This window comes from Heterocephalus glaber, unplaced genomic scaffold (assembly GCF_053883595.1).
Source record: "Heterocephalus glaber isolate CG9 unplaced genomic scaffold, H.glaber_assembly_v1.0 deba00001452, whole genome shotgun sequence".
NCBI lineage: Eukaryota > Metazoa > Chordata > Mammalia > Rodentia > Bathyergidae > Heterocephalus > Heterocephalus glaber.
The window spans coordinates 23,855,543-23,881,637 of NW_028258302.1; the positions used below are offsets into that span (position 1 = coordinate 23,855,543).

Genomic DNA, 26,095 nt, shown 5'->3' on the forward strand with positions numbered 1-26,095 from the left:
CACCCTCTTGACCAGTGCCCCCTCCCCTACTTATCAACCACAAGCACCCTCTTCTCAGTGCCACTGGCCTTCTAGCCCATGGCCCATCTGCACCCAGATGGCAATAAACTCATCACATGTTGCTTAGACTTTGCCTGCCTCGGAGCCCTCAGTCATGCCTCCATCTGACTGTACTCACTTCTGCAGTCCCAGCACATGGGAGGCTGAGGCAGGAGGGTCACCATGAGTTCAAGGCCTGCCTGGGCTACACAGCAAGACCCCATCTCAAAAAACTAACTAAATAAGTAAATAAACAATTGAAAGCAGGGGATGTGGCTCAGCAGTAAAGTGCCTGCCTACCATGTGCAAGGCCCTGGGTTCAACCCTTAGCCCTGCAAAAAACTAAATAAAAAATAAAATTATTGAAAATATGAGGAAGTGGTGATTTTCCAGAAACTTTGGAGGTTAGCACTATGGTATTTTAGGGCCCTCAGAATTTTGTACTTTTTTTGTGGTTTTTTTTGGTACTGGGGATCAAACTCGGGACCTTGTGCTTGCAAGGCAGGTGGCAGAACCACTGAGCTAAATATCCCCAGCCCATTTGTTTTTAATTTTTAAAAATTGTATTTGGGGGCCAGGGATTTAGCTCAGTGGTTCCGCTGCCTGCCTCACAAGTGCAAGGTCCCGAGTTCGATCCCCAGTACCAAAAAAAAAATTTGTATTTGGGTGGGGTGAAGCAGGATTTCACTATGTAGTTCAGGCTGACATTGAACTCCCTGTGTATGAACTCCCTTTGTATCCCAGGCTGACTTCAAACTTGCAGTGATCCTCCTGCCTCAGCCTCCCAGGTGCTGGGATTACAGATATGCACCACCACGTATGGCTGAAGAATGTTCCCTTTTTATTTTTATTTATTTATTTTTTTAATACGAGGAATCAAACTCAGGACCTTGCGCTTTCGAGGCAGGTGGCAGAACCACTGAGCTAAATCCCAGGCCCGAATGTTCTCTTTTTAAAACATATAAGCTCCTAAATGTTCAAGTCAGTTTCTATCATGTCTCAAAGAATCTAGTTGCTGCCTTACCCTAATCTACAGTTAGAACCTAGAAAAAAACTGAGCTTTCTGAAAGCCTAAAAACGAAAAAGAGTGGTTTAGTTTAATAAAGAGTCCTGTGAGATCATTTAGGCAGAAATCCCATGGGAAGATTCCCTGAGGAAATATTTCTGTGTGCTATCTTGAGTCCCAACCAGGATCACTTCCTAACTGGAACATCAGTGAGTTTTTCTGAACAAAACACGGTTGTCTGTGAGTCCGTGACTCACCCACCTTAGTGCTTGGAGGTAGGGAGGTTGGAGGGTAGCTGAGGGGAAGGTGCTACCTTTCCATCTGGTGCCGGGTGTGAGGTGGTCTCGTAGTGTGCAGGTGTGCTGTTATCAGTCTTCAGGTGTAGCTGTTGGAGAAGTAACAGCATCGGAGAAGCAGTGGAGCACCTTGGTTGGGAGCAGAGTCTTACAGAGTTCTGCATCAGATGTCCCTTAACACATTCGAGACAGGGCTGTAATTCACCTGTCCTGCTGCTGGGCAGCTCTGAACCACCAGTGGTACATGCATGACGGTCCACCAGGCAGCATGGGTTGGTCCCATCAGGAAGTACATGCCTCCTGATAGGACAGTCATGCATGTACCACTACTGGTTCAAGCCGGCAAGAACATGTTACAATGTATATTACTTATATCATAAAGGAACCTGGAGCATTCTTATCTTGGTTGGTGTCTTACTTTGTTTTACCCAACATTCACAACTCTTAAGGAGGAGAGGTGTATTTTGGCTCACAGATTGTAGAGGTTTCGGTCCATAGTCAGCTGGCTCCAAGGGAGGGCGGTATGGCAGAGGAAAAATAGCTCCTGGCATGGTGGAGGGAGGCAGAGAGAGATGGAGAACAGAGGAGAAGAGCAGAGAGGAGAGGGAGGGAGACTTCTAGGCCATGCCCCCAGTGAGCCACCTCCTCTGACCAGACATCAGCTCCCAACATCATATTTAACTATAAACCTGGCAGTGAACTAATCCATCCATGAGTATCATGCCTCCCTGATCCAGTTCCCTCCCCAGAGCCCCACATATTGTTCCCAGCTACTCAGGTTCCTATGCTTAGGCTGGTTTGCTCACCACTGACCAAATAAGAGGAGGCCATGTATTTTGATAAAAAGGAAAAAAGCATTTGTACAAAGCTAGCTCCAAGGAGGGGCCCATTTGCCCCAAATCATCATCTCACCTGTGCAGGTGAGCAAGGGTCTTTTATATTGGGGGGGGGCATTGCACGACACAAAGACAGTGTACATCTCTACACTTGCTTTAGCACTTCCAGCAATCTTCCTATTGTGATGGAAAGGAAACCAATCTCCAGCCTCCTGGGGCTGATGGTACCTGCATATTCTGTCACTTCTTTTGGGCTGAGGAGAGGAAGGGGTGTTGGTCATGAGCTCAGCAGGAAGAAATTTGAAGAAGTTACTTATCTCTAAAAGACAAAATCTAGCGTGTAAAGTTCCATTTTGCAGTGCTGGTTACACTATCAGTGCGTGAGGCCTTGAGGGATAGCTAGTTATAAACCATAATAGTTGGTGTCTTAGCTCAGGCTGCCATAACAGAGTATCATAGACTTAATGGCTGAAACAACAGAAATCTGTTTTTTACAGTTCTGGGCCTTACCTTCTTGGCTAGAAATCTAAGGTCAGACTCTGGTGAGGTGTTCCTTCCTGGCAAAAGTGCCCCATCTGGAGGAGGGTGGTGATGAACACTGGGATGACAGATCTAACAGCTGAAGAGGCGTTCATTGCCAGTGACAAGTACTCTTCGTGGAGCTTGTATTGTAACAGTAAAACAAAAAAAACTAGTAAGCAAATTATTAAAAATTATGAAAAAAAAAGACAAGAAAAGAAACAGAATAAGAAAGGGAGAGCTACTTTAAACAGGAGACTTTTTTTTGCTAAGACCTAATGGATGAAGAGTGGAAGTGACTCAGAATAGCATATACACAAGTCCTGGGGCAGTAATAAATCGGAGGCGTTGGAGGAACTGAAACCAGACTTGTGTGGAGTAGCACAGTAAGCCAGGCAAAGAGTGGAGCCTGATCATTCGCAGGCCGAAGTTGGGGTACAGAAACTCTTGACATTTTAAAGAGAAGAATTCAGTGATCCAGTTTATATTTTAGGGCTGGGGATTTAGCTCAGTGGTTCCGCCACCTGCCTCAAAAGCAGAAGGTCCTGAGTTCGATCCCTCATACCAAAAAAAAAAAATGCTTTTGCTGCTATTTAGGAAATGCAGGAATCTGGGAAGGGTGGAGGGGGTGAAGGGCGCACAGGTAATGGGGAAAAAAATAAGAACCAAGATATATCATGTACAGGTACAAACACCCAATGATAAATGTAAACGAATTGTATACCTAAAATATACCAATAAAATTAATTTAAAAATTAAAAAAAAACAAAAAGGGACCAGGATTTAGCTCAGTGGTGCCGCGCTGTCTGCCTCAAAAGCACAAGGTCCCCAGTTCGATCCCCAGTATCAAAACAAACAAAAAACAAATAAAAAGGTGCCATTTATTTATTTAGAAGAGTTTCTATAAAGGAAAGCAGGGAAATGAAGTGCTAAGTACAAGAAGATGTAGAATTGAGAAATTTGTTGGTTTTTAACATTTATTTAGCTCAGTGGCAACATGCCTGCCTTGTAAGCTCAAGGTCCTGAGTTTGATCCCTGGTACTGGGAAACAAAGGAAAATAAATATATTAAATTTATTTATTTATTTATTTATTTATTTATTTATTTATTTATTTTAAAGACAGGCTAGCCTCAGATTTGCAGAAATCCTCCTGCCTCTGCCTTCCAAGTGCTGGGATTACAGGCATGGGGGTGGGGCACCACACCTGGCTCTGTTGGGTTTTTTAAGGACAGTGGATTTTATAGCATGTTTCTATCTGATGGGAATGATCTGAATGGAGGATTTGTTTGGATGGATAGAGGGGGAGAATTGTTAGCATAGTTCCCTTGAGAGATGAGAAAGGCAGAGCCATTGGAAGGGTTAGGGGGAGATGGGAAGATTGACTTTATCAGCAGGAGCCTGTACATTGGAACTGGTACAAGCTCTCTACAGATTGCTTTGTCACTCATAAAACAATTGGGGTAAAACAGAACAAAAGCCACTGAAAATAATTGTGAATGTATAGTTGTGTACTTAATTCTCTTTTCTATGTGGTTCTAGGAAACTGAATGTCTCACCTTCTAGGTGTTGTGCAAAGGTAACAGTTTGTGGCTCAGCCTATGTTCAATTCCCAAAGCAAATAAACAGTTCTTTGAATAGGTACTTGAAAAGACTAATGTTTAAACTACTGTTTGTGAAATAAATTACCCTTTTTTCAAACCAAGGCTAATTTTGGCATCTGCTTAATATACAGTTGTTTTAAGTTGCACAATCTTTTTTGGTTACTTTTTTTTTTTTTTTTTGTATCGGGGATTGAACTCAGGACCTTGAACTTTTGAGGCAGGCGGCAGCCCCACTGAGCTAAATTCCCAGCCCTTTTTTTGGTTACTTTAAATCAAGACAGACATTTTAAAGTAAAAATTTTACATTTAAAATTTGAGTGGTCTGATTTTGAAAAATTCTTAACAAATTATCCCATGTCCATTTAAAAAAGGAGAAAAAAATTTCAATTTGTGGAACAAACTTTGGATAGTTAGAAGAATCTATAAATATTAGTGGAGTCTATAAATGTTAGGTAAGGATTTGGAGCTCAGCCTGTCATCTCTTAACTACTCAGTGCACAGTTGATTTTTCCACCACCTTTTCTTCATAAAATCTTCTTTCCCAAGGATTTATTCATCCATCCCCCTATCCTACCCTCTACTGGGGATTAAATTGAGGGTCTACCTCATGTTACATCCTAAGCCCTTTTTAAAATTTTGTTTTGATACAGGGTCTCGCTGAGTTACTCAGGCTGCCCTCAAAGTTGTGATCCTCTTGACTCAGCTTCTGGAATAGCTGGGATTACAAATGTTACATTATGTTAGACTTAAGGATTTTTTTCTTTGCCAGTTTTCTTCTCTTTCATTCACATATACAATTCCAAGTATGACTGTGGATTCAGGCCTTTTGTTTTAGAGAAATGTATTCAAGGACAAAGAACACAACCTAGATCTCTGTTCAACTCAGCCTTGCCACTCTTCAGCTACTTGCTTCTGAGCTTCATCATTTCTCCATTCTCTGGCTCTTCATTTCCTTCTCTTAAAAAAAAAAAAAGGATGACTCAAACTGTATGTAAAATATGTAACATGTCCACGGTACTATCTTAAATGGTTCTATAAAAGACCCTCACAAGTTCTACTGTGAAGGCCTTCTCATTATAGACAACCTTTTTCTCCTTTACCCTCATAATTTCTAGTTGCAAGAATTTGGTGATCCTTTTTTCTGCTTATTTTATGTCAAGAAGTTAAAATTTCCCTCCTGTTTACTGTCAGTTGTGTATAATCTCTGGTGTTATATTTACCTGTATACCACCCAGCCAGTTTTTCTGGAACCCAAGATTTCCTGGGAAGCTTTATGTTGGAATGAAAGAATGGAGGGGACCCGGCTAATCAGGGGCCTGGATGTATCTCAGAGGCCATGGGTGAGCACACCACATCCGGAGACGGTGATATGAGCTCAGGAGTGCAGTGATGCCTTGACTTAAAATAGGCATGAAATCTCACCCAGAAAATTTTAGTGCAACTTTTTAAAAAGTAATATTCATTTATTGCATGAATTGGAGTAATTCTACCTGGTGATGAAAGGATTGTTATCTCACGCATAAAAATATTCCAGTTTTACCAAAATGTAATTTCTTCTCACTCAAAAGTACTGACAACTATTTGTAACTAATCTTCCTTAAGAACTATATTTGACGGTATCATATCAAGCTTGTAATTTAAAATCTGTACCAAAATGAAGTCTATGTAAATAGGGAAGGGTGGAGGGGTGAAGGGTGCACAGGTAATGGGGAAAAAATAAGAACCAAGATACATCATGTACAGGTACAAGCACCCAGTAATAAATGTAAACATGTAGGGCAGGGGATTTAGCTCAGTGGTTTCGCTGCCTGCTGCACAAGCACAAGGACCCAAGTTCGATCCACGGTACCAAAAAAAAAAAGTAAACGTATTGTATACCTAAAATGTACTTATAAAAGAATTTAAGCAAAAAAAAAAAAAAAATCTGTGCCAAAAAAAAAAGAGAGGATCAGATAAGCTCACTATTCCTAAACACAGATAGAACAGATCACCTCTGTCCAGATCACCTGGGAGCTCACTTAGCTTTTAGATTCCTTGGCCCCATGCCAGACACATTTAATCTCAGGGATTGAGGATAGGATAATAGATCTGCATTTTATTTTTATTTATTTATTTTTGGTACCAGGGATCGAACTCGGGTCCTTGCGCTTGCGAAACCACTGAGCTAAATCCCTGGCCCTAGATCTGCATTTTAAAAAAAGAACATGCATGACTTGGCACAGCAGTGCACACCTATAATTCCAGCTGTGCAGGAGGTTGAGACAGGAGAATCACAAGTTTCTGGTCTGGGCAGTTTAGAGAGACTCTATCTCAAAATAAAATTTGAAAAGGCCAAGAATGTTTGTCAGGTGTAGAGCACTTGCTTAGTATGTGTTAGACCCTGTGTTCAATCTCCAGTACCAAAAAAAGAAGGTTGCTCGGTTGACTGTAAGTGTAGCTAACTTTGGGAATCCTGAAGCCCTACACTGTCTTCTTGCTTCCTTGTTTTTGCCATCTGTGACCTCACTCGGCATTATTATGGTGTAAACTGGGCCATTCTTAACAACGGTTAAAGAAGAAACATAGCCACTCTTAACTCTTTGTTGAAATAGCTACTTTTACATCACTTAGTCCTAGGAATGAATGCATGTAGACCTTGTGAGGGTTTCAGGGGTGAGTGTTAGTTGTCCCAGATTCTTCATGTGTACTGTCTAACCATCATACCAAACAGATTAAAGTGGCACTGCAATTACCCCCATTTTACAGAGGAGGAAACTGAAGCCCAGAATTACTCAGTGATTTACCTGAGCTCATATAAGCAATAAGTGATGAAGCAGAGATTAAAACCCAAGATTTTGTCTCTAAAGTTCTTTCTACTAAGCTATGCTGTGAGTAGTTTTTTTTCTTCTATGATTTATTGTACGGTATCAATTTTTAAAACTTTTATATAGATTTATTTTAGAATAGAGTTCCCATATACCTCATACCCATTTTTTTTCTGTTGTTAGCATCCTACATTAGTATAGTATGGTGTTTTAATTGACAAACCAATTGATACAGTCTTTTTTTTTTTCTTCTTTTGGTACCGAGGATCGAACTCTGGTCCTTGCACTTGTGGGGCAGGCAGCATCCAGTTGATACATTCTTAAGTTCATACTTTATTCAGATATCCTGAGTAATTTTTTCCTGATGGCCCTCTCCTGTTCTAAAATCCCTCCTTGATCTATTACATTTAGGCTTTTTGTCTCCTTAGATTTCATTTGACTATGACAGTTTATGTCTTCAGCTGGTGTTATCTTGCCATTTAGCGCCACAGCTTCACAGACCATTGATGTCTCAGCTGTGACCCAGAGGAGGCAAAATGGAGTTATGTTTCCATGTGCCATAGCTGGCTCTCAGGCAAGGCAACATTGGGCCTTAGACAGGTATAGTCATACTTTCATTATGAAATGATTTTCCCCCAAATTTATGTAGAAGTGCTCCCAACAAATTGAATCTACTGGGGCTGGGGATTTAGCTTAGTGGTTCTGCCACCTGCCTCGCAAGTGCAAGGACCTGAGTTTGATCCCCAGTACCAAAAAAAAAATTGAATCTACTTTTCATCTTTTTTTTTTTCCGATGCCAGGGATTGAACTCAGAACCTTGTGCTTGCAAGGCAGGCATGGTGCCACTGAGCTAAATCTCCAGCCCCGAGTCTACTTTTCAAATAAGTAATGCCCCTGATAATTTCCTCTTTTCCATAGTTCTCTCTGATAGTGATTATGGCCTGTGGAATTTGTTGGCTTCTCATTTGATTTGTTGGCTTCTACTCTTAGTAATCTTTCTCAGATCCCATTATTGAATCTTTAAATATTGCTTGCTATTTGATTTACATAACTAGTAAGTTATAAGTGATTGCATTTTATATCATGAGTGAGTTTTTGAAGATCTCACACAAGGAATTTAAGTTCTGCTAACAATAGCTATGTACTGGCTAAGGTAGTACGTAATGCCATGTGACAGCATTGGGAACATGGGTTACAGTTCACTTCACTCTGCCACCTTTGATGTTAGCTTTTTTTCCTCTTTTTTTTTTGGCACCGGGGATTGAACTCGGGTCCTTCTGCTTGTGAGGCAGGTGGTGGCACCACCGAGCTAAATCCCTGGCCCCATGTTAGCTTTTTTTTTCCATACTGGGATACTGGGAATTGAACTTTGCATTGAACTACATTCCCATTTCCCTCCCCGAAGTTTTCTGGGCTGGGCTCAGACTTAACAGTCCTCTGCCTCAGCCTCCCAGACTGTTGGAATTACACGAACTTGCGTCCTTGCACTTGCACAGCAGGCGGCAAAACCACTGAGCTAAATCCCCAGCCCCAAACTTCTTTATTTAAACAATATTCTCTTAAGACATAATTTATATACAGCAAAATGAACAAATCTTAGCTGTACAACTCAGAGAGCTTTTTGGTTTTTGTGGGGTTTTTTGGTACCAGGGATCGAACTTGGGTCCTTGCGCTTGCGCAGCAGGCGGTGAAACCACTGAGCTAAATCCCCGGCTCAGAGGGTTTTTAATATATGTTTACAGCTATGGGTAGGGAATTCTCACACCACAGTAATCAACACAAAAGACTTCTGTGACCTCAAAAGGTGTGGGGATTTCTTTCTACTTGCAGTCAGTTCTGCAGCAGTGGGTAACAGCTGGATGTCCTCTAATTCAACTCTGTCATTACCTGTGGGGAAAAATAGTGTCAGATCCCATGGGTTGAGGGCTTAGTCCTCAAGACTGCCCCCACTTCAGATGCAAATCTCAAGCCCCAGGCACTTTTACCTGTGCTGCTGACAGCTGTCCAGCAGGGTTCCCCCAGCCCCTCCTGGAATTCAGTTATTTCACTGGAGTGGCCCACAGAACTAAGGGAAACACATTTATTTACTGGTTTATTAGAAAGGATATTACAAAGGATACAGTTGAAGAGATGAACATGGGAGAAGGGAGATCAGCTGCCATATTCTCTCTGGCTCCCCAGCCTTCCAGGAGCCTCCACATGTGCTATTGAGGCCCTCTGGAACCTAGTCCTTTTTTATTTTATGAGGACTTCATTGCATATGTAATACTAATAGACTGGACAGGGACACCCAACAAGGCCTGTCTGCTCTTCCTGGCCTCTCTATGCAGTGTTTCTACCTCAGGTGTAGGGTGAGAACCCTGCTAAAATGAATCTACTGTCTACTGTCAGACAAGGTATGTAAGAGAATTCCTTTATGGCCAGCTCCATGACAAGCTGCCATGGGGAAGAGAGATTTTAGTTTCTGTAGCCTGCCTACCCGTAGTTAGGGGGAGGTATAAGCCAGGAACTGTGAACAGCAACCCAACTATGTCTCTCACTATAACATTAGCAGCCATGTGATGATGTTATACCCATGTTGAGATGCAGAACCCAGCCATCGCCTCTGAAGGCAGCCCTCCTTAGCCCTTTCTCGTCAGCGCCACTCCCTGAACATCTTACTATCTTGACATCTGACCTGTGGCAAACAGTGCCTATTCTTAAACACTATGTAAATGGAAGTCTATAGTAATCTAGTCTTTTTTATCTGGCTTCTTTCTAGATAATCTCTATTTGAGATTCATCTGTGTGGACTTTTCAGGAAGGGATAAGTCCAAGGGTCTTGGTCACCCACTGAGGTGACTGATGTCTATCTGAACATCATTAGAACAAGTGTTACCACTTATTTTAGTCCTGGTTATTTCTTCTTTATCTTAAGGCCTGTCCTCCAACAAATGCACCTCCGGCCACAGTTGAAATATGTTTTTACCTTTGCCCTGACTGCCTATAATATTCCTACCTAATTTAGCTGTCTGTCATAGTGAGTGGGTACATGAAGGGTGTGAAGGAGGGAAGCAATATATTCATGAAGCCACCCACCCAGTCTTCTCATGGGGAGTATTTTCTAGACAAGTGCTAACTACTTTGGCCCAGTGGTTGGGCCTCATCAAATCATTGTTTCCATTTAATGGTGCCTAACTCTATCTAACAGAGAGTAAGAAGTGATGGGCTCCTGGCAGGAATCCACCCCAGCTTTCGTTATAGATCGGGAGCTGAAAGGAGAGATCTGTGCCTCTGCCCCCTCTTTGTTCCCACTCTTCCTGTGCTTACAGCTAAATGTGCCCAGGGGAAGGCAGAGGACTGAGACCCGCTACAACAGGAAAAGTGTCCTAAAGAGTGTGAGCACAGGGCCACGGATTTAGCTCAGTGGTGCCGCCACCTGCCTCGCGAGCGCAAGGTCCCAAGTTTGATCCCTGGTACCAAAAAAAAAAGTGCAAGCACAGAGGACGCCTGGGTCCAGGTTCCTTGCCTGGGGTGGACCTATGCCTTGGCCAACTGTTGATGTTCATTCCTAGCACTGGCAAGCAATGGAGCCCCTCTGATCAGGGAAATGGGGCCTCTCACTTTGTTTTTATTAGCCAGGGTGTAAAGATTTCCTTTTATTTTTTATGGAGTTATAGTTTAGAATCCATTCAAAATAGGCATATGACTGTGTTATCATTGTTGAGAAGCCCAGCTTTAGATTCCCCGTACTTGTATTCTTGTAAGTGGATACTCTTTGTTAACCTTTTTTTTTGGTACCAGGGATCAAACTCAGGACCTTGCGCTTGTGAAGCAGCTGCAGTGCCACTGAGCTAAATCCCCAGCCCTTTGTTAACCTTTTTTAGGGGTGGTGGATTTTTTGTTTCCTCTAGTCCTGTGCAGTCCTGAACACCCTGACCTGTGGTGGTCTCAGGACCTGTGAATGGGAGTAGAGCCAGTTGGTTCTCCTAGGAAAGGGAAGGCATCCGTCCTGTTCATTTAAAAAGTTCAGATCTGGACTTTTGATCTGGGTAACCTTTGGTTCTCCAGGAGAGAGAATAAATTTTACCATATTTCAGTTTGACTCTATGCTCTGGCTGACTAGGATTTTCTTGTTTCAAAACCAAGCCAGAAACTTTATGATTACCAGCATTGTTTTCACTTCTAAGTGGAGCCACTTTTGAAAGAGTCCCTTCACAATTAACAAATTATCAGATTAAACTGAAAGCTGTGGTCTTCTTCCCCTCCCCCAGAAACTGAATCAGAAGACTACTTGAGGGGGCAACAAGGAACTATTACTGGATTATGTGTTAATTTTTAGCTGATAAGTGCTGCCCTGTTCATCAAGTGGCCTTTCGTGTGGGTTTATTTATTGGTGCTGGAAACGGTGCCAAAAGAGAATTTCTTTTTGTACATGTCTGTAGCATATATAGTTATCCAGGAGAGCCGGGGATTTAGCTCAGTGGTTCCGCTGCCTGTTGTTTAAGCACAAGGACCCGAGTTCAATCCCCGGTACCAAAAAAAAAAAAAAAAAAAAAAAAAGATAAAGTCGTATAGTTATCCAGGATCTAAAAGTTTCACATGGCTGTTACTAGTTTCTGTTGTTTGGTTATTCCATAAATGACCCAAGGCATGATATTTTTAAAGGTATGAATATTGCTATAATAATAAAAATGTATGCTCTGAAACCTGAGATCTGGACGACTTTTAACATTAGTGAATTTTGTTATCAATCAGTAATTTGTCTGGACTTGCAACTGAGGACTGAAATAGGGGAAAAAAGCAGTGGGGAAAGGGAAGCACTCAAAGAAATGTTTGGATTTATCACACTGAAAAGCGCTTCCAGGGTATACTATGATTAGCTGGAGCCAGTTCTGGTTCCAGCTCATGAGATTTACAGTCACTGGGCTTCCATGACTAGGTTCTGTTTAGTAAACATATTCATAAGAAATAGTCCTAGTCATCCTCTAGAAAAGTATAACCTTTTTGGTTTTTTGAGACAGGGTCTTGTTATATCATAATTCTGCCTCAGCCTCCTGAGTTGGGGATTATAGGCCTGTGGCACTACACCCAGTTTAGGAGGGAGACTAAATGGATCATTTTAAAGTAGATAACAAAATGCGCCCTAACCCCAGAAGACCCTTTACCTCAGCACATAAAGGTTGTTCCAAAAAAAGGGCAGTGTTCCAAAGAATGCATACCTACAACAGAAGAATTTAGTTCCTTTGTACCCAGTACCAGTCTTTGGTGACTTTTTTTTGGTCCCAGGGATTGAATTTGGGACCTTTTGCTTGTGAGGCAGGTGGTGGCACCACTGAGCTAAACCCCTGGCCCTTTGGTGACTTATTTAAATCCCTATTTGACACCGAGTTCACATGCACTCTTGGATTGAACCAAATCTTAGAACACAAGAGTTTAGAGTTTTGCAGTTTTGTATTTACCTCCCACTTGCTTTCTTTAAAGCATTGTATTTTTGTTTCCTTCTATGGGCATCTACACATATGTAAAGGTTTATTGTAACTATTATTCACCATATTGATGTTAAATTGAATTTTTTCCTCTAGTATTAGGGATTGATCCCAGGGCCTCAGATGTGCTAGGCAAGTAAGTGGTGCACCACTGAGCTACATCCCCAGGCTTTTGATTTTGATTTGGATATAGGGTCTTGCTAAATTGTCCCGGTTGGCCTCAGATGTCGGCTCCTCTGCCGAGTAGCTCAGGTTACAAGTGTGAGCCATTGTGCCCAGTTGGAAATACTTTTATTACCTGAAGAGAAATGGATTAGCTTTTCCCAGTAGAACCCCAGTGGTCCTTGGGCTGTAGATCTTGGAGACTTTTCTTAAAGGTATTATTTGTCTTCCAGGTGTTTCTTGTCAAGACAAATTTAAATTCATGAGTTTGGAAATGTTTTTTCTGTTTTCCTTTTGTCCCCTCGTCTCAAACTACAAAACCATAAAACTTTATTTTTGTTTCTGATACAAAGTTTTAATCTGTTAAAATCAACAGTTTAGGCTGGGGATTTAGCTCAGTGGTGCCGCTGCCTGTCTTGCAAGCACAAGGTTCTGTGTTTGATTCCCCGTACTGCAAAAAAAAAAAAAAGCTATGTAATTTCCATAATTTTGGGCCAGGGATTTAGCTCAGTGGTTCCAGCGCCTGCCTCGAAAGCGCAAGGTCCCGAGTTCGATCTCCGGTACCAAAAAAAATCAACAGTTTAGAGGTGTAAACAATAGAATGAGCAGTTAAGTTATAACTCTAATGAGTCTGAGTACCAGCTGGTCCCCTTAGGCCCTCTAGGTGTTGGGAATCTGGTGCTGCTGCACTACTCTGGGAAATGCTCTCCAGCTGTTCTTCCTCCTGACTCTGGTTATCAGTGTCAGTCCCTTCCCACACTAGCTTGCTGACAGCTCTACCAAGCTTTCCAAGACCAAGCTTTGGTCCCATCAGAAAGTTCATCCCTCCCGTCCCCTGCACACACCAACTTGAGGAACCTTGCTATCTCTTACAAAAATGCATATGCACAGTGGAAATGTAAGGTGTGGTTATTGTTTATTCTGGTCTGTCTGGTCCTGTTTTGTCCTGGAGGCCCGTTTAGTCCACAAAGGATGGGTGTCCTACAGTAGAGCATTTGCATGCCTGGGAAAGTGAGTGTTTGTGCGGAGCTGTCACCATGGGGCAGAGGCTGTGCCCTAAACCTTGGTGTGCTTCTGTTCTCAGATTCTCCTTTGAACCAGCTTTCTTAGTGCTTGTCCCTTAACATTAACATCCTAACATGTTTGCTCTACAGATATATGAAACACATTTCTAATTAAAAAATAAACTACACTTTGACAGTGGTGAATATTACCATTTTCCAAGGAGAAGGAAGAATTCTCACTTTTTCTTTTATTTTTTAATTTTTTTAAAGAAGAAAGGTTTAGGGCTGGGGATTTAGCTCAGTGGTTTCGCTGTCTGCTGCATAAGTGCAAGGACTGAGTTCAATCCCCCCCAAAAAAATACTACAAAAAGAGGAGGAGGAGGAGGAGGGAGGGAGGAAGAGGGAGGAGGAAGCAGAAGAAAGATTTATTTAGCTTACAGTTCATAAAGGTTTCAGTCCATATGATCGGGTGGCTCCAAGGAAGGGTGGCAGAGGGGTGGCAGAAGACAGCAAAAGCAACAAGAGACAACCACAGCTCTTTCTATTCCTTATATGTTATCTACTTAGGGCAGGTAGCACTCACACCCTTAACTGTAGTGCACTTGAGCCTAGCATAACACCATGAAGCAGTCACACACTCTAGATTCAGCCACCTCAGAAAAACCCCCACCTACAGCTGCATGAGGTTTTGCGGGTACATGTAGACACAAAAATCATAATATTCTGCCTCTGACCTCCCAAAGACTCATGCACATTTCTTTATGCAAAAGGCATTTATTTAGTCCATCTCCAAGAGGGCCAAAGTCCTAACAGTTTCAGCATTGCTGAAAATTCCAAGTCCAAAATCTCCTCTGAGATTTAAGGCAAACTCTTAGCTATAACCCTCTGTACAAATTAAAGAAAATTAAAACACTTCTAACTTTCAATGGCACAGGATAGACATTTCCATTACAAAAGTTACACAGGGAGATAGATACAAAGGAATGGGACAAAAGCAAGTCCAGAATCCAGCAGAGCAAACATTAAATATCACAGTTCCATTTTCAGCTTCCTGGGCAATCTGTGGCAAGTTGTGAACTTCAAAGGACTTGGTTGGCTCTGCCCTTATGGCACTGCCTGTGGTTATAGCTCCCATAGCTTCTCTCTTGGCTCTGCTCTCTATTTCCAGCTTTCCTCAGACAGTCCATGCTCCTGGCTTGTCCAAACTTCTGGGGTCTCCAGTACATCTTTGGCTTCACACTCACAGCTTCACACACTGCCCTCTTGGGCACACTGCTTGTCCTCGCTGGCCACCTTCTTTTTTTGTTTTTTTGTTTTTTGTTTTTTGGTACCAGGGATCAAACTCAGGACCTTGTTCTTTCAAGGCAGGTGGTGGAACCACTGAGCTAAATCCCCAGCCCTCCCCGGCCTTCTTCTGAAATCTGGGTGGAAGCTTTCCTGACCCCACAACTCTTACATTCTGCATGAGCCTAAAACCAGTGCCACATGTATAACACCAAGGTCTGCTGCCAGTATCCAGGCTTCCTTACCACTTGGCTGTAGGGATCCAGTGCTTGTGAACCAAATCCCAAGGAACAATTTCCCTAGGTTGCCACCATTCTAGAACATGTTGCTCTAGGACACTTCTCAAAGCAAAGTCTTTCACTTTTGAAAATTTGAGGCTGCAAAGGGTAGAGTCCTGCTGCTTCTTGTGATGCCCTCAGGTCACATTTTCTATTCTCCTGTTCCTTCTCAGCAATCAGGATCTTCTTGGCTCTGTCTTTGCAGTCCACAGCTTTACTGGTGCTTCCTTTCTGAACAAACTTGCAACATTTTAAATCATTCTACTGGCCTCTTTGCTCTTGATTCTCAACATAGATCTGTCTAAAAGCCTCCAACAGCAGCTATGCCATGGCCTCAACATTAGACTGCCTTGAAATTTCTTCTGCCAGATTAATTAGTCTGCCACTCTTAATCTGAGTCTCAGGCAAAGTCCCTGGACATGAGCAAAATGCAGACAAACTTTCTGCCAAGCCGCAACACACATTGTCTGGAGTCCGACAGCCAATGCAGTCTTTCCTAGCAGAAACCTCCTGAACCTGCTCTTTACTGGCTTTCTGGTCTTCTGAGCTCTGACCAGAATCTCCCATACAGTATAGTCTAAGGTGTTGTAACTACTTTTTCAGCCAGCATCTCCGAATCTTTCCTAACTATTCCCCTTCCCACAAGCCAATTCCAAGGGCTCTTGAGCCACATACCCAGGTAAGGTCACAGCAACGATCCCACATCTCTGGTACCAAGTTTTGTCTTAGTTACTTTTCTCTCATTGCTGAGACAAAATACCCAACACCCAAAGTTAAAGGGGAAAAGTTTATTTAGCTTACAGTTTATAGAGGTTTCAGTCTCAGTCCGTAATCAGCTGGCTTCAAGGCAGGGTGGCAGAGGGAAAACAGTTCATGGTGGCAGAAGACAGACTCACTTTTTATTTTAAAAGTTATACATCAATTATTTAAAAGTATTTTAAAATACTCCTTTAGGGGCTGGGGATTTAGCTTAGTGGTGCTGCCGCCTACCTCGAAAGTGCAAGGTCTGGAGTTCGATCCCTGGTACCCCCAAAAAAAAAACTCCTTTAAGTAAAAATTAAAAATTTTTTTTTGGGGGGGGGGGTACCAGGGATCGAACTCAGGTCCTTGCGCTTGCGCAGCAGGCAGCGAAACCACTGAGCTAAATCCCCGGCCCTAAAATAATTTTTAATAAGTAAATTACCCCAAAAGTCCATTTTGAAATATGCTTTTCTATGCTGCCTAGAAAACCTAAGACTAGGGCTGAGCATGGTGGCACACATCTGTGATCCCAGCACTCGGAGGCTGAAACAGGAGGATCGCTGTGAATTTGAAGCCAGTCTGGGCTGCATAGTGAGTTCAAGGCCAGCCTGAACTACATAGCAAGACCTTGTCTCGTCTCAAAAAAAAAGAAAAAGAAAATCTAACACTAGGGTAGCAATCCATTTGTTAAAACTCTTAAGTGATGTGGAGAACATGGTGGGATTGTAAACCTGCCTTTGTCTTGTGACATTGGCCGTTTACGTCATGGCCATCTTCTACACCTGAGCCAGCTGTGTAGATCAGAGAATGGAAGGGACCAAAGGCACCATGAGCCCCACAGAGCTCCTCTGGCAGGCCTTGAAACACCCTTTTTTAAGGAGACTGGTATCTAAATCTGAACTTCCATGACAAGGAAAGAACTCTTTTTTGGGGGGGGGGGGGGGAGTTACCAGGGATCGAACTCAGGATCTTGCACTTTTGAGGCAGGTGGCGGAACCACTGAGCTAAATCCCCAGCCTGAACTCTTTTCTTGCATTAAGTCCCTTTAGGTTGGATTTCATAATGCTCAGTACATGGAATTTACTTTTTTTTTCTTTTATAGTTTTCAGGAGGAATGACTACATCTGACCCACAGTAAGCACTATGCATTAGCTGCTGCTACCATTATTATTCAACTGCTAAATGAGTCTAGTAATTAAAGGGACAGTATATTACAGAAAAGTACAGCAGGCTGCTGTGTTGACAGAGCAGCCCAGGGAAAGGACAGTGGATGACAACTCCACAGACAGAGCAGCCTTGACCAAAGAGGGCACTTCACTCTCATGACATCTCAGAGGAGTGCCATTCATTTATGACTTTTTTTTCTCATGAAGGGCCCTCTGGACTGGGTGAAGTTTAGTTACTGCCCAGGTGTGAGTTTGAAGTTTAGGGTCACCTCTCCAGCAAATTTGTCGCCATCTTTGCTTATGCCAGTTTCATCCAGTTTGCCAGGCCATCGTGGTGCTGAACACCTATAATCCCAGCACTCGGGAGACTGAGGAGAAGGATCCCCCTGAGTTCAAGGCCAGCCTGGGCTACATAGTGAGTTTAAGGCCAGGGTGAACTCATAGCAAAAGACCCTGTCTCAAAAAAAAAAAAAAAAGAACTGCAGTAGCTTGCTTACTTAATTAGCGGCTGGATTTATTTTTCCTCTCTTGTCACCAAAAATTGCAGGTGCCTTGCTAATCGTCTGTCATGATGATACCTACATTGTAAGGTTATAATGATTAAATTCAATAATGCATATAAAATGCTCAGTACCAAGTAGTTAACATATAATAAGCAATCAGGTGCTAAGTATTATTTATAATACCTAATTAGCTAATAATAATGAATAATGATCATAGTATGGAAATAAAAATATCTTTTTTGTCATGCATAAAATATAGGCAACCTCAAAATAAGGGCTTGTTTGGGCCGGGGATTTAGCTCAGTAGTTCCACCACCTGCCTCGAAAGCACAAGGTCCTAAGTTTGATCCCCGTTCCCCCCCCCGCCCCCCCCCCAAAAAAAACCAAGGGCTTGTTTTATCTTGTTATCAAGCAGTTGAGCTGCTCTTTCAGTTTTGGGTTCCCTTTGAATTGAAACTATAATTGTGGGAAAGTGGCATTGAAATCAAACCAGAATTTGGAATTGCTTCACTGTTTTACCAGCCTCTTTGCAAAAGTAAACAATGTTTCTATAGTTCTACTACTGTCTTTTGCATGTGAAATTTTCTTCTAATCACATGGGAATCTTGGGAGACATCTCAACCATTTAGCAGTTTCAGGGAACATTCTGTTGTACAGGGTACCTATCTGATGATCACATTTCCCACAGCTGCCTTTTGGGCTTTTGCCTTGTGTTGAATTGGCTCCATTGATCACATCTGCTGTGCAGCCAGGACGCCTTTGGTACATGGGGAATATGCCTATGAGGGTGATCCTGGCTCTGGGGGGACAGACTCAAGGGACGTGTCTGACCACATGTCATGTGGGTATATTTGGTCCTGTGGCACATGACAAGGACCTCGATGGGAGCGACACCCTTTTCTTCCTGCTATACCTAGACCATACATGGAGGCCTAGTGGGCTCTTGAAGGCAAGCCCAAGAAGTGTTCAAATGAATATAAAACCTTCATTTTACAAGTGTTCATGTGGTATGTACTTCAGTGCCAATTGACATAATCCCAAATTTGAAAATTCTGAATTTGGAAAACCTCAGTTCCCAGTGGAAAAAGGACAGTATGAGAGGGTTAGAAGACCGAATTCTGGAGCTGGGGTTAGTGCATTTTCAGTTGTGTGCAGGATAATTGGATCAGTTAGGTGAGACAGATACCTAGAAACCTGGTGAAGAATTGTTCTGGGTGTAGCTGTGAGGGTGTTTGGGGAGATTGGCCTGAGGGTCTAAGGGCACTAGGTGGGGAGGATCCTCCTCTGCCTGGGCAGGCACTGTCTGCTCAGCTGATCGGCAGAGAAAAATGCAGGAGAGAGGTCTCTCTCAGAGCTGCCTCAGACAGCAGAACCCCAAGCTTGCTAGCTTTTGGACTCCAGGACAAGACCAGTGAATTCTCAGGGCCACAGGTTCTCAGGCTCAGACTGAGAATTACACTGTTGGCATAGCAGTCAATGCATATCATTGATTTTGTGTATAAGCATTGTGCATGTCTATGAAAGTGTGGAAGTCAGGTGTTGTGGTGCACTTCTCTAATTCCAGCTATTTGGGAGCCTGAAGCAGGATGATTACAAATTTGAGGTCAGCCTGTGCAATTTAGCCAGACCCTGTCTCAAAAGGGGCAGGACATGGAGCAGCTCAGTGGGAGGCTTTGGGTTCAATCCCCAGTGCAAGAGAGGGAGAGAGAGATTATAGATAGTCCATCGTGTTATTTCAGATGACTGCAGTCTATTGGTCAGCTTTCTGTTTTTCCATTGCTGAGACAAATTTCCTGGCATAGATGGTTTAAAAGAGGGAACGGTTTATTTTGGCTCACAGTTTTTACAGTGGGCTGGCTTGGAGGCAGAAATATCATGGAGGAAGAGTATGGTGGAAAAAACTGCTAACCTCACGGAAGCCAGGAAACAGAGTGAGCAGGGAAGAGGCCAGGGATCAGATAAGAGTCCCCTGGGTCACACCCCCATGACCCACCTAGACACAGCCAAAAATGTGCTTGCTTTACTAATCTAGGCATCTTTCAAGCCAATCAAGTGGACAATCAAGATTAACTATCATACTTGTGTGCTGGCACATGCCTGTAATCCGAGCACTCTGGAGGCTGAAGCAGGAGGATTGCAAGTTCAGGCCCAGCCTGAGAAATTTAATGAAACTTGGTCTAAAAATTTTAAAGATAAACCAGGTGTGGTAGTGCACACCTGTAATCCCAGCACATGGGAAGCTGAGTTAGGAGGATTGCAGTGAGTTGAGGCCAGTCTAAGATACATAGGGAGTTCAAATCACTTCTCAGCTTTTGGCTAAGATCGAGTATAGCATAGTGAGTTCAAGACCAGCCTGGACTACATGTCTCAAAAACCAATAAAGAGGCTGGGGATTTAGCTCAGTGGTTTCACTGCCTGCTGCGCAAGCGCAAGGACCCGAGTTCAATCCCCAGTACCAAAAAAAACACACCAATAAAAAAAACCCTGTCTCAAAAACACCAATAAAAAGCCGGGTGTCATGGCACACACCTGTAAAAATCCCAGCACTTGGGAGGCAGAGGCAGGAGAATCGCCAGAAGTTTGAGGCCAGCCTGAACTGCGTAGCAAGAAAAACAGAAAAATCTACCAATAGATAAATAAGTGGATGAATTAATTAATAGATAAATAAAAGGCTGAGAAGGTAGTTCAGTGTGAAGGTCCTGGGTTCAGTCCTCAGTATTGTGGTCTCCCCCTCCCATTAACTGTCATAACCAGGTATGGCAGTACATGCCTATAATCCTAGCACTAGGGACACTGAGGCAGGAGGATCTAGAGTCTGAGGCCAGCCTGGGTTACATAGCAACTTTGGGGCCTGCCTGGACTACATAGTAAGACCCTGTCTCCCAAATAAATAGATAGAAGCCAAGCGTGGTAGCACGTGCCTATAATCCCACCACTAGAGAGACTGAGGCAGGAAGATCACCAAGCTGGACTATGCAGTGAGACCCTGTCTTAAAAAAAATAATAATTTGGGAAAAAAAAAAATAATTGGGGGCTGGGGACTTAGCTCAGTGGTGCTGCTGCCTGCCTCGCAAGCGTAAGGTCCCAAGTTTGATCCCCAGTACCAAAAATAAATAAATAAATAAGAAGAAAGACTACCTATCACTTGTAGTTTTAAAGTTATGTAGCTCTGTGCACATGATCAACCAACTATAGTGATACTCATTTATACTTTTTTTCCTAGTACTGGGAATTGAACCCAGAACCTTCAACATGGGCTACATCCCAACCCCCACCACTACCACCACCTTTTTTTTTTTTCTTTTTTTCTTTTTTGAGACAGAGTCTGGCTAAATTACCTAGGCTGGGCTCAAACTTGCTATTCTTGTGCCTCACTCTCCCAGAGGGTTGGGATGACAGACGTGTACCACCATGTCCAGCTTTGACTTATTCTTTATGAACAGTTTTATTTGTTCATATATGTTATACCCATATGATTATCATTAGTATACGTGAATGTTTGTGCTTATGGTTAAAAAATATATGTTATTACTGCCTATTTCATTATGTAAAGTGGCCTATCACATAGTAAGTGTTCAATAAACATTGCTTATCACTAAAGTGATAGCAGTAGGAATAATTATGATAATGGTAATTGTAATTTCTTTTAAAGTCCATGAAGTCACCTGTTCATCTCTACCACCTTCCGTATTCCATCCAAACATAGGTACACAGTTTATAAAGTTAAAATCCTTTGTCTAAAGTGGTGTGGTCCAATAGAACTTTCTTTAATGATAGAAAGGCTGTCTATCTGACCTCTCCAGTTTAATAGTCACTGGCAACATGTGATAATAGTGACTGTGCTGGAGAGAACAAGTCTGAAATGTAGTGTTTTCCATTAGTTTGACTATATATGTTATTATCTTTTACCCTCACAACCAAACTTCTAGAATGCTGTGAATGTTTCCCCCTTATGAAATACATATTCTTATACTACATTTGTAATTTCTTTAAACCCAGAACTGGAAAATACTGGTTTATCTTTCCTCAAAAAATATTGGTAATTCAGGCTGGGGATTTAGCTCAGTGGTTCTGGCACCTGCCTCGCAACTGCAAGGTCCTGAGTTAGATCTCTGATACCAAAAAAAAATAGATTATAAAATATTGGTAATTTATTTTTTAAAATGGTACAGTAAACAGTACGCATGAAAAAGCAAACCCAACATGGTCTTGTCATGCTAGCCATTGCTTTGGGTTTTTGTATCACATTGGGTGTACTTTCCTGGGACTTGGGGTGACTTCCACTCTGTGAAGCAGGTACTCCTGCTGTTCTTTTTTTTGTTTAGTTTTGTTTTTTGGTACCAGGGATGGAACTTGGAACCTTGCACTTTAGAGGCAGGCCGCGGAACCACTGAGCTAAATCCCCTGCCAATCCTGCTGTTCGTTTGTTCATTTATTTATTTGTTTGTTTGTTTGTTTGTTTATTTGGTATGGCGGATTGAACTCGGGTCCTTGCACTTTCTGGGCAGGCAGTGGAACCACTGAGCTAAATCCCTGCCCCCTGCTGTTCTTTCAATAGATAAAAAAAAATTGAGGCAAGGGAGATCTGATAATTGGCCAGAGGTTCACAACTAGTTAGAGGGCAGGGCTGGAATCTCTCCTCCTTCCCCGCCCCCCAAGGTTCAGAGCCTATGCTCTTAATCATAGTTTCTCATTTTAAACCACCTCCCATCCCCCCACCCCCACCCCCCGAATTTAGACTTTTTCAGGTTTTAGGATGGGAAAATGTGTATCCTTTGTGTGGGGAGTGGCCTGTAATCAGACTACTTCTACCTCAGCATCTGTGAATAAGCAGATTAAGAAAAGACTGCATAGCTTTATCACTTCAGGTCAAGTTTTATTATCACCTAGTGATTTGGAAGGGGAGAATTCTAAGGATTTGGGAATTTCTAGTGAGGAATTAAGGATCTATACTGTATATATATTACCTCTCACAGAGGCCTTCATCAAATGGAGTGACTTTGGTGGAGTACAAAAAGAGAATTATGTTGAACAACTGTTCCCTCCCTCCATTTCTTTGTTTCTTTGTCTCATTGTCCTCTCCTCTGTTTCTTCCCCCGCCAACCTCTGTTTCTTGATACTGGGGATTGAACCTAGGGCCTCTCACTGAGCTACTGCCCCAGCCCTTTGAGAGAGAGAGAGACAGACAGACAGACAGAGACAGACAGAGACAGACAGACACAGAAAATCGAATTTAAATTTGGGTTATGGTTCCTACTGAATGTGTAGCACTTTAGCGCCATTGTAAAGTTAAAAAGTTATAAGTTGAAAGCACAAGGTCATGAGTTTGATCCCTGGTACCTCAAAAAAAAAAGTTGTAAGTTGAACCAAATTGGGAAATTGGGGGCTGTATTTATTTGGGTTTGTTTGTTTGTTTTCAGTATGAGGATCAAACTCAGGACCTTGCCCTTTCGAGGCAGGCATGGCACCACTGAGCTACATCCCTGGCCCTGGGGGATGTATTTAATAAGTCAGAGCAGCCTTGTGAGATAGTTACTCTCTTCCTTAATTTTAAGTAAGCAAATTAAGTCTGAAAGAAGCTAAGTGACTTTCCTCTAACTCAGGTTTCTCTGTGTTAATTATAAAAGATTTATAAATCAGTGGCAATTTTCTCTTAGACCTGCAAACCTAGTTTTGTCAGACTTGGCTTTGTAGGACTGGTTCTCACCTTATTTATTGTTCTCACAGGCAAAGGTAATTTATGGCTAGCCTCACAATAGGTTCTTGTGAGACCCTGAATTCTAATCGTAGTGTTACTGATTTCTCCTAGGCTCCTATCCTTCCCCCAAAGCTGGAGCAACTCTGGTTGTGTACAAGGACTTGCTAGTGCTCTTTGGTGGCTGGACACGACCAAGCCCTTATCCTCTACACCAACCAGAGAGATTCTTTGATGAAATACACACTTACTCACCTTCTAAAAACTGGTAAGCCACAAAAATTAGCTTCTTTAAATGTGGAAGAAAAGATTTTAAAACATTGGATTCTTTGTTCCTGTTGTTTGAAACAGGGTCTTGCTGTGTAGCCAGGCAGGCCTTGGCCTTGAATTTTGCCATCCTTGCACCTCAACCAGCACACTTGGCTTTGAAACTCCCTCTTTTGTGTCATGAATCCCTTGAAGAATTTGATAACAAACTAAAAACACTTTTTCCAGGGGTGGGGGAATGTATTATATCTAGCTTTTGTGTTTGCAGAACCCTCTTTAGGACTGTAAATTCAGAACCCTTTTTTCAGCCAGGCGTGGTGGCCCACATCTATAATCCCAGCATTCAGGAGGCTGATGCTGGAGGATCACAGCAAGTTTAAGGCCAGCCTGGGCTACAACACAGTGAATTCTAGGCCAGCCTGAACTGCATAGCAAGACCTTATCTCAAAAAATAAAACCCCCTTTTTTCAGAGAGAAAAAACTAGAAGAGATTATTCAAGAAAAATAAGCCAGGTGTGGTGGCGCATGCCTGTAGTCCCAGCACTCAGGAGGCTGAGGGAGGAGGATCGCTGCATGTTCAAGACCAGACTGGGCGACATAGTGTGTTCAAGGCCAGCATGAGCTACAGAGTGAGACCTTGTCTCAAAAAAAGAAAAAAGAAAAAAAAAATTCAAGAAAAATGAATGCACTAATTAAAGAAGACAGAGCTCTTTAGCTTTGGCTGCTAATTCCCCAAGAGTGATACAGATCCAGATGATTCTTTGCACATGGCTATGTCCCCAAGATTGACTCTCAGCTTTTTTTTCAGACTTGTTTTTTTTTTCCTCCCCTGGTACCAGGGATCGAACTCAGGACTTTGATCTTTTGAGACAGGTGCGGTGCCACTGAGCTAAATCCCCAGCTCCAGACCTGTCTTTTTATTTTTTTTTTGGTACCGGGGATCAAACTTGGGACCTTGCACTTACAAGGCAGGCGGCACAAGACTTGTCTTTAAATAACAGCAGCCCTGTTCCTTGTAGCGATATACTTAGTGCATGGTTCTTGGGAGCTGCTACTGATTAGGACCACAGGGAGAAGTGGCAGGTGGTGCTCCATCAACACACAAGACTATACCAGTCTTGTCCCTTGTCATCGTCTTCTCTTCTCTCTCCCCAGACCATCCATACTGAGAACTTGAAAGTTAATGAATATAATCTTTAGAAAGTTTGTAGGAAAGGCATATTTTGTGCCACCACCACCACCCTTCTTTTTGGTACTGGGAATTGAATCCAGCACCTTCATACAAAGCTATATCCCCAGGCCATTTTTTGAGATAAGTTTCCCAGGCTGGGCTCTAACTTGCAGTCCTGCATGGGCTTCCCAGAGTACTGGGATTACTGGCTATGCAACACACCATGTTTATCCTCCCTTTATTATCGTAATACTATCTTTGCTTGAGGTGATGCGATTATCATTTTAAATGTAATTTTTTAAAAAATTTAATTAGTCTTTATTAGTTTTTGGTATTTTCTAATTAAATATAATCATGATATTTTATAATTGGAAAACTGCAAATCTTTACAGTAGTTATAAAAATAGTACATTGTTTCCTCTTTTTACCAAGTAATTCTATTTCTACTCAATCTTTGTATCAAACATTCATAAGAGACATATATCATGTATTGCATAATGATGGGGATATGTTCTGAGAAATGTAACTGTGCAATTTTACCATTACTATTATACAGTGTCTTATACATGCTAGTTTTTTATTTTAAAAAAAGTTGAAGGAATTAGTGGGGACTGGAACCTACTATCTCAGCAAATCAGTATTTAATCATGTGCCACATAACAATGTTTTGTTCAATGCTAGACCACATATACTTACTCCATATTGTGTAGCCTAGTTCTGTATTGGGCAACACCATCTGCCTTTGTGTAAGTACACTGTATAATGCAATTGTTTTTTTGCCTTAAACCTGTGCAATCAGAAGCAGATGGTGCTCACTTCTTGGTTTCCTCCTCTTTACATTAGGTGGAATTGCATTGTAACAACCCATGGGCCACCTCCCATGGCTGGCCACTCCTCCTGTGTGATAGATGATAAAATGATTGTCTTTGGTGGCTCTTTAGGATCCCGGCAAATGTGAGTATATTTGGTTCTCTCCATATTAACCTAAAGATAAATACTTCTGGGAATAACAGATCAGAAGACTGAACTAAGGGCTGGGGTTATAGCTCAGTGGTGGAGTGCTTGCCAACCATATGTGATGACCTAGGTTCTATCCCCAGTACTGCAGGAAAGGAACAGAAAAAGAAAAAATGAACTAGTCAGGTAACTAGTTACCTCGCTCTAGCATTCTGTCCTTTGATCCCTTAATTGCACACCAGTTAAGTTGGGAAATTTGCTGCATAAAATCAAGATCATGTTAAAATGTTCTGTTTG

The 26,095-nt window shown here is 42.3% G+C and overlaps 1 protein-coding gene across 2 annotated transcripts in view; it reads left to right on the plus strand.

Annotated features, from left to right (window-relative positions):
* Fbxo42 (F-box protein 42) overlaps positions 1 to 26,095 on the plus strand; it is a 91,850-nt gene that overhangs the window by 56,489 nt on the left and 9,266 nt on the right. For both annotated transcript variants that reach the window (XM_021262867.2, XM_004850367.3), the window contains 2 exons: positions 23,518 to 23,671; positions 25,685 to 25,795. In XM_021262867.2, coding sequence (XP_021118526.1) covers positions 23,518 to 23,671; positions 25,685 to 25,795 — 265 coding nt within the window. The remainder of the gene's footprint in view (positions 1 to 23,517; positions 23,672 to 25,684; positions 25,796 to 26,095) is intronic.